The following is a 15,985-nucleotide window of genomic DNA, read 5'->3' as shown; positions in this document are numbered from 1 at the left end:
CTCATTCCACTGCACGCTTTCCTCGGCTCACATACTTTATAAGAATAAAGGCTTTGAATCTGCTCTGAAGGATGCCAAAAAACTAGCTGAAAATCTTGGAGCTGACTCATCATTTGACGATTCATATCACAAAATACGATAGAAAGTCATGATGAGTCTACAAACTTTACACCGGAAGATCAATTCCGAGCTGATTTTTTCATTGTTCTGGTTGATACGGATCTGACTTCTACGTATATTAAGGAACGATTTGAGCATATAGCTTGATATAGCTCTGTCTGTCTGTCCGTCCATCCCGATGAGCGCCTAGATCTCAGAGACTATAAGAGCTAGAGCAACTAAGCTCTTGTGAGTTTTTGCACTGTTATTATGATAGCTGGAAGGAAGAAATCCATTTTTAGTGACTACGCTACCCTTTCCACGCACCTTCTCATTCTCTCTATCGCTCTATCTCACTCTTAATCGTGTAGGGCGCTCTCCTTGTCGAAGCGGAGCTAGATATAATGTTTGATGTTGGCAAGAGAAGCGGGAGAAAGAAAGAGAGAGACAGATGAATAAAAAACAGGTGAGTAATGATGAAACACCAAATATTATAAAATTCTCATAGAATAGCTCACTAGGTGGAACGGGTGCAAGCGAAGTGTAAAAATTAACATTAGAACAGTAAAAAACCATGCGGCAAAACCAATTCCGGCCCTTGCGTATAATTACGTAAAATATGTATTATACTATATAAATCATAAGCTCACATATGTATGTACATATATTGACTGAGTACCGGGCATAAAAGTAGAGCCGTGACCCTTGCCGCGGCTCACAATGTTCCCAAAAATTGATTGGAGATGTATGAATGAAGCCATTACGGACATTACGACCATTGAAAGTTTTTCAATATAACGTTAAGAAAAATATCATAAGTGTCATTCAAAAAGCTTGGTCTTCTGCCTGTTTTCTGCCAGCGGGGAGCGGAGTTTTTTAAAATTAAACCTCTAGTTACAATTATAATAAAAAGGATACAAATTATTATCAATTATTGTTATCGCCTAATGTACGCTCTGGGGGTCAGAACACCTGAGGGCGACCCTGCCTTCTCCTGCCTTACCACGAATGTTTTGAAGCAACGCAGCGCACGTTGCGCTAAGACCTGCGGTATGCTAATTTAATGATTTTTTCTTCTATGTATTTATTTATAGCAATTTAAGTTACATATTGTGCATTTTCTTTGTAATTTTTTTCTGATTAGTATCGAAAGACAACAGCTGTGATAGAGATGCGTATTTAGTATCGCAGGTCTGGCAGGCGCTAGTGCTAAAACTATGGCTGAGTGGGCAGTGCACTTTCAAAAGCGGTTACTTTTTGAATGACGCTCTTATTTGAACGAGAAATCCGTCATAATAAGCAAGCATCCAGAGTGATTATGTACTTCCGAAATATATACTAGTATCAATGGTATCACGCTCTGTCTACGGAATGCTGCAATTTGGTAGAGTTTTCCTCTCGATTCCCAGGGAACTGCAATCAATTTGCAGATTACCACACGCCCTCCCCCTCTCTCTCTATCACTGCCAGGCTGCAACAGCAACAAATGGACCCAGAAAAGTGCCGCATAACTTGCAAGTTTTCCACTTCACCTGAAATTCGATGCCCGGGAAAACAAATTTGATCAAAACTGACAGCAGAACAATACACAGCGGCATTCATCAACGTCAGTGGCTTCCATTTGCCGTCGCTGTCGTATGCAGAACATTCCCCTGCTCAGCTCGTCCTCCTCCTTCTGGCCCCCTTCTACATACCCCGAACATAATAAATCATCTGCAAATTGATTTTAAAACTTCGACAGCTAACAAAAAACTGCAGGCAAAAATAGAAGAAAACAAAACAGACAGTGCAAAATGAAATCTGCACCAGAACTGGGAAATTTTATGAGCTGCAGCATGGCATCTGCCGTCTGCTGTCTGCCGTATCCCGCCTGGTGTCCAAAAAGCACACACACATACACATAGAGGAACCCAAAACCGACGCCGAGCCCCTCGCTTGTCTACATCCTCGCACGCGCTGGCAGGCCAGCCCCCAACGTTCCCCCAACGATTCCCCAAAGGGTTTTTGTCAGGTCCCAAAACTAATATCAAATTGATAGCTTTTAAATTTGATTTCGCGTCTTATCACCCAAAACTCGCTTAAGCCAGCTAGTTGCAGCGTTTTGCTGCTGGCAAAGCAAATGGAGTGTGCAACCGCTCTATGCCACTGCCCCCGATTTCCGCCCATTCCGCTCATGCATTAAAAATGAGGCAGCAGCAGGCAAAGCATTTAATGCTGCATGTGCAACGTGGCGTATGCTTGTTGTGCTTTTTGTTTTTCGGTTTCTACTCCAGTTCTGGCCTTGACGGTGCCATGCCACCGTGCCACCGTGCCACCAGGTGCAGCAGCCAGCATGCAGCCACCCATCCATCCAGCCATTCCTTTGGCTCAGTGTAGGCTTCAGTCACATGGATTGCTGGATTGCTGGCCCCCAACTAATATCGAGTACTCTTGAGCGGCTCTCTGTTTCGGTTCGCCTCAGGAAAATTGTTATCACAGACTGCATCCGGAAGAGGCAGCCGAAGTCGACACCGACGCCGACGCCGATGCCAGTGCCAATGCCGATGCCCCTCGTGTGCTTCTGCTGCATGCAACTCGGTCGGATATTTTATGTTCAACATTTCTGTTCCTCGATTCAGATGCTCGTCGGCATTTGGCGCGTGCAGTTGACTCGGCAAAAACACTCTCGAAACCCGACCAAAGGGCAAAAAATATCTAAAATAGAACTTCCGTAGATTGGAACGCGTACCGCGATATGTGAGGAGTGTCGCACTTGCGCAGTCTACAAGAACCACAAAACCAAGAAGCACAGCTGCCCGATAAGAGGCTCAAGAACTTCCGCTCTTCGTCCACGTTTTATCGCTTGAAGCTTGTGTTGTTTTCCGTTTTTTTTTTTTCGGTGCTTCCTCTGTGAATCTACGACATAGCCATGTGGTGGCGAGGAGTGCTCCTGTTCCACCTGTTCCTGCTGGCGGGCTGGTCGGAGGCCGCCTACTGCCCGACAGGATGCAACTGCTACGAGCGCACCGTGCGCTGCATTCGCGCGAAGCGCACGACCACTCCGCAAGTGCCCTACGACACCCAAGTTCTGTGAGTATTCCTCTTCATCCTTTTCCGGGGGAGTGGGGCTCTGCTCTGCATAAATCATTCTGGCTGTTGGCTTTCCAAATTCCAAATTCCATAAATTAGTTTTTAATGTTTTCCGTTGGCTCTCTGCAGGCGGCAGTGGCGTTAATTTGATGCCCTGCCCCATCTGTGCCAGCATCATCTTTATCTCCATGCATCCAACCTAACCTCCCACCACCATCAACACCCCCACCATCGTGTTGACTCAATTAAACGGATGTCTAGAGAGAGAGCTGCCTGGGTTCTGGGCTCTAGGCTCTGGATTCTGTGTTCTGTGTTCTGTGCTCTGTGCCCTGGGATTTGTATATTTATCGCACGCCATGCCATGCCCCACACAAAGCGATTGGAGGCGACGCAAACACAACGCGACTACGCGACTACGCGACTCGCAATATTTGCATGCACGCGGAATACTTCTGACGTTGCATTTATTTTCCGAAATGTCAGCAGCTTTCGCATGAATTTCGGGTGCCACACCACCAGAATCCGAATCCTCGAAGCGGATTTGTGGGTGGATGGAGCGGCGGATAACTTGGCAAATGTTTGTGGAGCATATGCATATTTATATAGGCCGCGGCATGCTTTCTCCTCCTGCCCCTCCTGCTGCTCCTCCATTTGGGGCAGCATCTGTGCTGTGCTCTGCTGTGCTCTGCTGTGCAACGGTAGCAGCTGCCACAGCCGGCGGCAAGTTGTCAGACGACAGATAGAAAGAGAGACAGCTCTGCTCTGGAGGTGGAATTTCTCCTGGTATTTATGGGGGAATTCAATTTTCATTGGGTTAAGTTGTTGAGCGAACGATTGAGGATGTACACGAATAAACTGACAGATATTCACACATTCTGTCAGCCAGGGAATGGGCTTCTTCTGTACGGTGCTGCAGGCACAGTGGCTACAGAGACAGATTTTACCGGATGAAAGATCTATACAGATCCAAGTGAACGGAGAAGTTCTGAACTTGAGGAAAAACCCAGTGATAGCAGATTTCAAATTGAAAACAAGGGAAACATAGAGATATGTATCTTCCAATTTCATCGAGAACCTCCTGCATTTCGACAGTCATTCCCAGCCCCATCCCATAAGCTCTACAGAACTGGCATAAGCAAAAAGAATTCTTTGTTTATCCATCATCCGAAGTCGCATACTGCAAATCCGCACTCCATATCATTCCTCTGATCCTCTACCATTTGTTGGCTTGCCGCACAACAATTTCTCAAAGAAGTGAAACCCCAAACCACCCCCACCCCCACAAAAAAGGAGTAGCCACAGAGAGCACAGACGGAGAGAGGCACTTTTGGCAGTACTTAAATTAATCTTCATTTTAAATAAGGTGATGGCTGCATAATTTATCATTGCCCCGAGAGCTGAATGCACACAAAACACTCACACAACAATAGGAAAAATTCCAAAAGAAGGCGAAAGAGAGGGAGCAACAGAGACGGGGCGAGTGGTGGTGTGGATGCATTCAGCAACTTTTCTGATTCCATTCTGATTCGCATTTCATTTATTCCGCATCCGACCCGTTGCACACTTTTAATTAATTTGTTTCATTTATAACGAGTACGAGTACGAGTACGACTACTGCATGTGTCTAAAAAGTTTCCCTGGTTTTTCCTCCAGCTTGCTTTTCCTCTTTGCCCCCTTCCATGTGGTGTGTGCTTTCCATGGGCAGCAGCCCACATGTTTATGTGCGGCGAGTCGACTCGAGTCGGGTCAGATTTTCTCCATTTATATTTCATATTTTCTCAAAATGTTCACTCGAATGCCTCCTAAAATAAAATACAAAAAAAAACCAAATGCTCGAATGTACTAGTCTCCAGGCAGAGGCAGAGGCAGAGGCAGTGACAGACATTATATTTTTGTATTTGTTTGTGCTCTCCGATGCGCATGGAAATGTTTTTGCCTTAATTTTGTTAATGGCCAAAATGTTGTTTATAATTTTCGTTGCTGGAAGATGCTTTCGGGCCGGCGCTCTCGAGATAGATGTCTGACAGAAAATAAATGTAAAGAAGCAAAGTCAAATAAAATAGTTTATTCAAACGAATTCCTGAATATTCATCTCAAAAATGTGTTTTATTTGAGCTCCAGAAACCTCTTGGATCCACTATTGCCAAAGCAAAGAATTCTTGGCTCAAAAGGCTACAGGAAAATGTATCTTAAGCCAGAAATTCTCCTGAAATTTGTTGTAGAAGAGATTGAGAGCCAGATTTGATATCTTTCGAAACTTTGGGGTTCTATTTTTGGGGTGAAAGAATGAGTGCATATCCTGCAATGGTCTCACAGATAAACTGTTAGGATTTTAAGAGTATATTCAAATGAATGAGAGCTTCCATGTTATAGTCCTACTTCTAATGTGATATCTTGCTTGCAAGTCTACACTTGCTCCGGGGAAAATATCCTGTATATTGCTATCCGCACTTCATTGAAAAAGCCTTCCTCTCCAGCGCCAGCGCTAACGCCAGCTCAGGGCCTAAGCCACATTTCACTTCCTTGAAACTGTCCATCCATCAAGCATAAAGTCCTCTGCCTTTTTTTCAGCTTTTGCCTCCATTGAAAGTTCCGCTTTCAATGGCTGCTGGGTCGTAAAAAAGAACTGCAACTCACTCTGCCTGCCTCTGCCCCATCTCAACCCCTTCCCTTGCCCTTCGTGCCCCAACAAAAGGCCAAACATTTTGGCTCTTTCCGTGTGCATTTTGAACTTGCAACTAAATGGAAGTCCGAGCCGAGACTCTGTAACATATGCGAGCGGCGGCCGGCAACTTGCATCATTCATCTTGCCACGCCACTCCGCCCACCCACACACATGGCGCTTCGCGCTGCGAAGGGGGCGAAGGGGAGGCTGCAGTTTTTTTGCTCCCTTTCCATCGGACCTAAATAAATGCACTTGATTTCATTTCATGATGATGCATTTTCCGCTGACCTCCCATAAACCACACACATTTCTTGCCTCCTCGGAGGCAGTTGCTTTGTCATTATACGAGCGGGGCATGCCACACTCGAAGCCATGCCTCCGCCCCTGCTTTCTTTGCATAGAAGAGCGAACCACATAAAATACAGATGGAGCCCGTGCAGCAGATGAACAAAATCTATTATGCACTGAGAAAAATGGTAGTGTCTTTGCACTCCAAAAGGAACTTTAAACGTGAAAACCCCTCAAATATATATACCTTCCTTTGCCAGTCAGATATGGGCATTTCTGAGTTTGAAAACCGCACTATTCCACATGATTCGATGCCATTTTATTAGCTCTGGGATGGGGTTCATCATGGGTATAGTTTTCATAAAAAAATTAAAAAATCTGCGAGGCCATAAATTATCTCTATTTGTTTTTTTTTTCAATTGAATTAAGCACCGGTCGTACCATATCATATCACCTCAAATTTTCCCATAAATCACTTCCCCAACAGGACACTTAGTTGGCTTTTTGGAAAGACTTTTGGCGTAGAGAAAAACAAGACCAAAAAAAAGGGAACTTTTGCTTGAGAGGCTTTCAGATCAAAGTTAATGATATAATATGCCAAGTGCTTGATTTAGTTAAGTTTCATTCAATTTAGAAAATAATATTGGAGCAAAGGCATATGGAAATGGGTTTAATATTAGCATGGTCTCGGTTAACTTTTCCATGGAACTTTTCCATATATGCATTGACGTATCAAATATTTTTCAAACATTTCCATTGTTCTTTTTGTTGTTTTTGCGAGTGTGGCCTCTGGTCTTTGCCTGGAGGAGGCTCTTTGGAGGCTCGGCAGCGGCGGCAGCGCCTTGTGCAATCTAATAACTTCGGGCATTATGCACATATGAAATATATCTCATCTAATGTCTGCCCCCCCCCCCCCCCCTCTCTCTCTCTCTCTCTGTCTGCCTGCCTGCCTGTGTGGGTGGCTTTGCTGTTGGAACAAAAATCGCCTCACGTTGCCATATGCCTGGCATATTAAAAACTTTGATTAGTGTCCAGTTCGCTGGCTCTTGCCACGCCCACGCCCACACACACACACACACACACATGCATTGTTCTGCATAATATATGGCCACTACATTGCGATGTACATTGTACATAGTATAGTATTTGCTTGGATTTTTGTTTGTGAGTTTTGTGAATCAACTATTTGGGAAAAGTATTTTTTGTTTGCCCAAAAATTGTTTCAATCTGCCCTCCCGCTCCAATACGCTGGCTGGCTGGCTGGCTGGCTGGCTGGCTGGTTGGGTGGGTGTTTTCTTTCTCCCTCTTTGGCTGCTCGCTGTTTTTCTTCTCTTTCTATTTCGCTGTGTGCCCCCCTCTCTCTCTCTCTCTTTCTCTCTGTGAATTTCTCATTTCGTTTTTGGTGCATTTATGCGTGACAAATGCCTTGTATTTTGTGTAGCGCTCTACGGGTCGTCGTCTCCATATCCGGGCTCCTGGTTCCTGGTTCCAGGATCTCCTCCTCCTTCTGCCATTCCCCCGTTCCCTCTGTTATTAAATATGCATAAATTTCCTTTTTGCACATAGCATTCGTTGCTGCTGCTGTTGTTTTTAGTTGTTGGAATTTTGCATTTACATTTGCTGTTTATTTGTCGGTGGAAATATTGAAATTGTTGCCAATGGATGTCCTAGCAGCAGCTTCTGGGTCCTGCCTGCATTTCCGGGGGGACTCGAAGTGAAATGATATCCAGGGTTTTCCGTTCAGGTGTGGTTCTTGTTGGAATAATTACAGCAGAAGCAGAATCCGAATCAGAATCAGAATCAGAAGCAGCTGTGCCTCTGGCTGTGGTTGGGGCTGTCTTTGTGGAATATGCTCAAATATTGTATCTTCTGGATGGCAGGAAGCTGTTGCAAATTGTCTAAAGATTGCCTAATTTGCTTGTAATATTTGATTTGATTTAATATGCATCCCCCAAATGCATTTCATACGAATTAAATTAGTTTTTAGCTTCAATTGATGCGAGCCTCAAATGTTAACTGAATGATGAATGCTTATGGGATTATTATTAGGGAATACTCAAAGAATACCAGATGTTCATTTAAGAAATTAGTTTACACACTCGAAGAACTACTCCCCTTCCCCTTCTCCATCTGCCTCTCCCTCTCACTCTCTGTCTTCCTGTGGCAGATCCATCCATCTCTGTTTGCGTTTAGTCCCTGGCAATAAATCCCTCTAAATGCAATTGCCAATTCAATTACCAATCAATCAAAGAGCATTCAAACTTCGTCCTTTGGAGCTAGCAATCCCCCTCCCCTGACACACACACACGCACTCCTCGTCTGGCTCCTCCTCTCCTCTCCCCCGTTTCGTGTGCAATACAATATCATTGCTGCAAGAGCTTTTTTCGGCTGCAGTTGCAGTGTTTGGTTTTTGTGGCATTCAGTCTGACTTTTCGATTGTTAAATATTTGCAGGGCGGGCAACAAAAGCCCGACACGGCACTGAAAACAAAATGAATCCGATTCTGTTGGCCAGAATGTGCCACTCAATCGGTAATATGATTTGTAATTATGCAAATGAAGCCGTCCCCCAGTGCACCACCAATAGAGAAAGGGGCAAAAAGAAAAGCAGAGACGGAGAAAGAGTCAAATGGGAGTTACATTTTTGGATGATTAAAGCTGAATGAGAAAAGTTGTCCGCCTCAAAGGGAAAGGCAGAGGCAGAGGCAGGGCAGGGCAGGGCAGGACAGGGCAGGGCAGGGGGAAAGGGTCCCCAGCGGCAGGGCAAAGTTTTTGCCAATCAAAGCGTATGCATTTTTAATTCACTGCCAAATGCAGATGGAATGAAGGAGAGGGCTATCGAAGAGAGACAGAGAGAGAGAGAGATAGAGACTAACGTGAAGGAAGCCGAATCTCGAGTTTCATCGAGAGAGCGGGAGCCCCAATGCGATTCTGTCAAGGAGCCTGTCCGACTGTCTATCCCTCTGTCTCTGTGCCTGCCTGCCAGGCTGTTCGCTTCACTTTGACATAGAAAAATCTTCTATTGATTTCGCCTTGCCACATGCAGCATGCAGCATGCAGCATGGCTGCCCCCAATCGTATCAGCCATCCCTCTTTTGGCTCCATCTTCAGCCCCACCTTCTCCCCCACTCGTCTCGTCACGCTGTGCAATTTGCATTTAAAGTTTAGCTTTTTTCTTTTTGCCATTCTCCCTTTTGCATTCCTGCCAATTCCTTTGCTTTAATGCTACAAAGTAGCACTTGCTTCATTGCCATCGTCCACGCCCCCAGCCCCCAGCCTCTGGCCAACGCCCACACGCTTTGTCATTTCGCATGCTCGTTAGTGCAGAGCAAAGAATGCAAAATAGCAAGATACTGGCGGGATAGTAGGTGGCAGGAGGTGGCAGGAGATAACATGCAACACCACCAACATCATCACTACACAAACACATGCCACAATTTATAAGCAAAGTTATTTTGCCCCAGCAGAAAAAAAAACACGAGGTGGGAAAGGGCAGGGGCAGAGGCAGGTGCAGAGGCAGGGGCTGGGGCTGGGGCTGGGGCAGAGCTCTGATGCCCCGATAGCAACCGGCAACATGTCAAAGTGGAGCAATCGGCATGTGCAACGGACACGGAGCAGAACGGACACAGACACGGACACGGACACGGATTCGGACTTGGAGTCGGAATCGGACTCTGTCGGAGGCAACTGTCGGTCAAGCATAAGAAACAAGCAGTAGAAGCGGTCCATAAGTATGCAATGGCAAAAGAGAGAAAAACACAGAGACCCAGAGAGACGGAGAGTCGGAGAGACAGAGAGTGTATATACGACTAGGGGATACCGTAAAAACAATGGGAAACAAGGAAACAGTATCCGTGATAGCTTTGGTAAATGCTAGCCTTGTGTATCACCATATCCTTAAAAGTGTAGAAGGGTCAAAGACGAAGTAACCCGATAGAAGAGTAGCAGAGACCTTTGAAGAAGGTCAAAAGAGCCAGTATGGATCTTAAATATTTAAAGACCCCTCCGGCTGCTGCCTCCTGCCTGTGGCATACCCCAAGCAGCACTCCGGAATTACCTTACCCGTTTTAAGAGAAAAGTAGAATCCGAAGAAGCCCAAAAGCGAGCGAATGAAAAGCATTGAAAAAGCAAAGTCCTGGAATGCTGAAACCTGCGCTGAGAGATGCCGTTGCCGATGCCGTGGCCGATGCTGGCCATCATGTGGAGCCGACCAGGTAAAGTCAACAACAGAGTCAGAGTGGCAGAAGGGCGAGTGGAAAAAAATGTAAGAAAAGATGCCACTGCCACTGGTTGGGCTACTGCCCTGCCGCTCACTGCTCGACGAGGCGGCAAACTAACCCCACCCCCGTCCAGAGCAGGTCCAGGGCCAAGTGGCAGACCACGTAGCCAAGGCAGCGGACAGATGCATAGCCGTAATAATGTTAATGTAAATGTGGCAAGTGGAGCAGGTACAGGGGCACAGGGGCACACGGGGCAAGTCGAGTGGCCATCAGTTGGTCCGAGCTCCTGCTGAAGATTCTGGCAGATATTAACATGGCGTATACGTAATGGCTCCGAATTAGTGGACTGAATTATCTTTAATATTTATGCTATCTTCTTTGGGTTCTTTGGGGTTTCAACTAGAACTCTCGACTAACCTCTACTCCGCGAGAAGAAGTCGAGCAAAAGGGGATTGGAAGATCACGCGTTGCGAAGGTCCACAATGAAATTGTACAAGGTGGTCCGCTAACTCCCGTTCGGGTCTTATTTCACGCAAGTGTGAGCGCACTAGAGAGAGCGCTATGCGTGTGAGAGCGTTGCAGTTAGGTTTTGGGGCTCAAGCGGAAGAATACTATGATGAGAATAGGAATAGCGAAAAGTACAAATGACTATGAACTATAGAAGGCTCAAATAAGCGGCTAATTTCTCCACAGTAATGTGGAACGATCCTTAAAAGCTTATTTGGCTCTGTTCAATACCACATACCACGGACTCGCTCAAATGCATTGCAATGGGAAACATTGCCTTTTAAAGAATTTGGAAATAGTTTGAAAATAGCCGAAATACACAATAAAAGAACTTACATTTAATATCCTCCCCCAATCCCACGCCCTAATCTAATACCCAGAACACACACACTGCAAAAAAATACAATATATGTACGAGGACTGGCATAATATTCGGCTTTTATCCGCATATTAAACCATTTCCACTTGAATGGAGAACTGATTTCATTGCGTTTTTATGCTCGTACGATCCATATATCGTACGCAATGCTCCTGTATACATATATCCACTCCACTTCACGTGCATTGTGTGTGTGTGCTTCCCTTTTTGGCTCTTCAAATATATAAAATATATATCCTAGTGCCAGATGGGAGAAGGCGGAAGGCAAAGGAGACAAGGGAGGGGCATATAAATCTGCTGTATAATTGAATTTCACACGCTGCCAAAATATCAAATAAAAAATAAATAAAACCCAAAAGCAACGAAAGTTTAAATAAAATTTAGTTCAACAAAAATACCCATGCGGTGAAGGGTGGCGGAGGGGGGGAGGGGGAATGGCGGAGTGTGTGCTGCCTGAAAATGTGAGAATTATAACCGAACTGAAGTGGCAGGGCGCTCCTCCCGCCACCCCACTCTCCCCCAATGGGCACCGTTCTTCTGGTAGCCACTTTTAACCATGGAGGTGTTGACCGAACTGCAAGCAGCTAAAGCAGCATGCCACAGCAGTCACCAGTCACCGACGGAGAGGGGGGGTACGAGGAGTATGAAATCCTGTGCAGAATGCAGATGGGAATGAAAGTCCTGAGGAGATTGCAGATGGGAATTGAAGGTCCTCAGGAGGAGGGGGACGGGACTTGCTGTGGGAATGGGAATACTCGCATGTATGCTCGCTCCTTTAGTCGGACGGCAATTGCATGTGTGGCAAGTGCTCTTGTGAGACATTTACACCTGTAAAAACATTTGGACGAGAGGAGGGTAGAAGGAAGAGGAACAGGAAGAGCATGGAGCTAAGGGGAGCATAAGTAATATTGGGAGTAGAAGAAATAAGAGCACGGAATGGAATGGAGAAGGAGAATCATTAGCAGGATGAACAGGGGCAGGATAGGCAGCAGTGGCTGCGGGGGGAGCACCAGTAGGGGAAGCTGTACCTGGAGACCAGAGAATGGTGATGGCTGATGGCACAACACATTAGCAGCCCAAGAAAACAGAAAAGTGACGCTCGAGCTGTGACAAGAGCAGTCCTCGTGTGTAAAGAACAGAACAGAACAGAACAGAACACTTTATAAATAGAACTAAGGACACCTAAGGACGATCTAAGGGGAGAGCTAAGAGAGCTGCAGACACCCAAGGAGTGCAGCACGAGGAGAGTGCACTGCCTCAGATGACCAGCAATTTGGAAAGGCTTCGAAATTTGTTGCTTGGGAATTTCCTTGCTTTATCTCCAGCTGGTTTTCTGGTTTCAGGTTCGACTTTTCCTACTGGTTTTCTTCGGGAGTTTCCCTCCGCTGCTCCTGCCCTGCTCCTCCTCCTACTGTTGGGGAGTTCTTCTTTTTCGAGTTTTTTCAGTGGCAGCCCAAAAGTATGCAACGAAAGTTTAGATTCCTCCCGTACTCACCACCCCTCCTCCCTCACGCTCGCTCGCTCGCTCGCTCCGACTCTCGGAAGTGAATTTTCCGCACGTGGCCTAACTTTTGCTGCCTGGCTCCGTGGCCCCTCCCAGGACGCACCATTCTGGCGTGTCATGCAGTCAGCAATCTTTATCCAACCCTCAAACCCCCCTCGCACTCCCACTCCCACTCCACTGCACGCCCCTTTGAGTGGGCGCCTTTCATTCTTTTCTTGCGGATTTTCCTCGAGGATTGCATTTAACGCAGAAACAGGAAGGAAGGAAATGCCATGTCGACGCTAAAACTGGGTTAGCTTACATAACGACAACATTAACGACAACGTTTTCCTTCCTCTCAAACAGGGGATCGGGGGGGCAGGGCAGGGCAGGGCAGATGGCGGAGGAGGAGCTGAATGAAGCCATGTAGGAGGGCGTTCGCTTCACGCTTCGTCGCTTATTGGACATAATTACTGAATATAACAATTCTGTGGTGTGTGCGGCATGGGGCATGGACTCCGCCTGCCATAGCCACTTGTGCGTAACCGCAGCAGCGACAGATAACTGCAACAAAAGCAAAGTCCTGGGCATGCAGCCAGCCAGCGATGGTGTGCTGGGGCCAAAGGACCCACATATCAATTCCGTGTGAGCGGACATCGTGCAACTTCTTGTTGCAGCAGTTCCCGGCAGGACAGGAGCACCGCCCCGGTTCCTGGTCAGTGGAGAAGAGCAGGCATCCGTTGCCTTTATCGCTTACACTTGGCCAAAGCCCCGCTTTTATGCTTCGTTTTTTTGTGTTTGGCATTGATTCAACGGAATCCTTAAAGTTGAACAGTTTTATAGTTGGATTTGGGTTTGGGTTTCGGGTTTCGGGTTTCGGATTTCCGATTTCGGATTTTGGGTCTGCGCTTGGAGCGTAATGCCAGCGAAACTTTTGGCCCTTTTGTCACTTTTGGAACAATGTTAATTGCTTTAGAGTTTACTTTTGGACTTTAGCTTCCCGGGATAAAGGGGGTCGGGGGCGGGGGCGTGGGCGGGGGGCGGATGTCCCAAGGCATGCATTAAATTGTGATCTGCTGCATGCCATGGCTTGGCTCTTTTGTTGCTCTGTTCGAATGGAAATGCCAATGGAAATGGGAGCTAAACAAAGCGTTTTATGCATGCACACTCCAAGCCAATTACGCAAAGTGCTCTAAGTATCTCAAACAGCAGCAACAGCCGGGGGCAGCAACCGACCCAAAACTGGACACAATTACATTAACAGTTTAGCACACACACACACACACACACTGATAGAGGGAGAGAGGGAGAGAGAGACGGTGTGTGTGTGTGCAAGGATTGAGGGCATAACAAACAGAATGAAATTAAATCAAAGGCTCGAAAATAAGCTCTGGAAAAGGAGTGCTGCTGCTGCCTGCTGCCTGCTGCAGTAACCAACCGTAACCAACAGTAACTAACTGGGCTAAAAGCTGTTGGCTTGTCTTGGCCCCTTGTGCCTCTCTGCCGCTGCAATCGTCCCTCAGCCTCTGCCTCTGCCTCTGCCTCTGCCACTTGCTGAAGCTGTCAGTCTGACAAAGTGACTGCCTGACTGACAGCTGAACTGTTACACACACACACCAACACACACACACACACACACATAGAGAACAACACAAATAGACGACTGCACACAAATAAACAATGTCAAGAGTTAAAAGCGGTAGGGTGGGGTAGCTTTTGTTTAACAATAATAAAATGGCACTACTATAGAAAAAACAAAAAATAAGAACAGCCTGCAGGCGAGTGGCTCGACCAAGAGGATACCCAATGGCCCAACATGGATGATCTTGCATCGTACATTATCGGCACTCCAAAGTCCAGTCCTGTAGCTCCAAAATATGGTGCCTATGGCTCCATAGGATGGATCTCGACTATGGATGATAATCCAGATTGTATACCCTTTTTGGGATCGTCTTGAACACAACATACCCTTGGTAGCCCTGGAAATACCCGCCAGAACAAAGGCAAAGGGCAGCAGGATCCCCTCAGTGCAATTGGGATCTGTGGTATAGGCTGAAGGATTGCATTACCAAGTGTTTTACACACACACGCAACCCACAAACAAGCAGAAAGACAAAGACAATTGTCATGGGTCCTTCGGACTATCGTCAGGTGTAGGGGGGGGGGGGGGGGGAGACCATCACCTGGGCAGGGCAACCTCAGCCAACAGAAGGACACACGGGTATCCGCAGATGCAAGGATGAGCTCCGCCATTGTAGGGCACTTTTATCCATTGTTGTTGTTGCGGCTGCCACTTTTTGTTGCAGCTTCCTTGCTGCGTGTTTGTAAGCCATGTTATTACAATAATGTGTCTCCAAGTGTGTGTGTGTGCGTGCGTGTGTGTTTGCGGCATCCTTCCATCCGTCTGTGCATCTGTGTGGGTTGTGGAGTGCGGAGTGTGTGGCAGGCCAAAGTTAAATCATGTTTTTATTGTCACATTTGCCATAAAGGCAGCCCAGGGACCGGAGCCAGAGCCAAAGCACACCAGCAGCAGCAGACCGTAAAAGGATTTAGATCGGCTTGCAGGAATGGGAGCAGGGGCACAAGGCGTCATAAGATGCTGCCTAAGCTGTAGGCCCACCTGAGAGGAGCACAGAGACGGAGAGACGGAGAGACAGAGAGGCAGGGGAGGTACATATAGGATGTAAGCCAGACAAATCATAATCAGAGCCAACAACCAGGCCACGCAAGGCGAAAGCAAAAGCCAAGCCCCAACAAAGCACAATTTCACCTTAACAACGAGGCATGGCCGAGAGAGGAGAGGGGGACTAAAAGGGGGGGATGTTGATCCCACTGATAAGGCAGTAGCTGCACCCTCCGTCGCAGCCGCCCCACGTTTATAGCCTTGTTTATGTTGCATACTTTATGGCGCTTCAAGGGGTTTTGAGCGGGAACAGAGGCAGAAAGATACTACGGGGGGGGGAGGCAGGAGCGTGTGGCGCGCGCGGAAAAAATGGCAGAGAGTCTAATGAAAATGCAATGAACTAGAAAATATACTGACTCAATGGATAAAAGCCAACTAACGTTGAAAGCGGAACAGCGCGCAGCGAACAGCAAACCAATTTCAATGCAGGATGCAGGATGCAGGAGGCAGGAGGCAGGAGCCATGGTTACGAGCATAAAAATTAAACATCTGCTCTGTTTATTGCCTGTCATATATTGTATGATGGCAGGGGAGTTATCTTCCGATATTACAATAGCCACAAATGGCAAATGGAGAGCCCTTAGAGCCACAAA

General features: G+C 46.8%; 1 protein-coding gene across 1 annotated transcript in view; it reads left to right on the top strand.

The window, feature by feature from the left end:
* The first annotated feature begins 2,713 nt into the window (after window positions 1-2,713).
* LOC108151804 (peroxidasin) overlaps window positions 2,714-15,985 on the top strand; it is a 28,571-nt gene continuing 15,299 nt past the window's right edge. The window contains 1 exon segment of the mRNA XM_017280654.2: window positions 2,714-3,168. Within this exon segment, the coding sequence (XP_017136143.2) occupies window positions 3,008-3,168 (161 nt within the window). The 5' untranslated portion in view covers window positions 2,714-3,007.

This window comes from Drosophila miranda, chromosome XR, assembly GCF_003369915.1.
Source record: "Drosophila miranda strain MSH22 chromosome XR, D.miranda_PacBio2.1, whole genome shotgun sequence".
NCBI classification, from domain to species: domain Eukaryota; kingdom Metazoa; phylum Arthropoda; class Insecta; order Diptera; family Drosophilidae; genus Drosophila; species Drosophila miranda.
The sequence above is the reverse complement of the archived record's forward strand: the minus strand, read 5'-3'. Positions and strand labels throughout refer to the sequence as shown.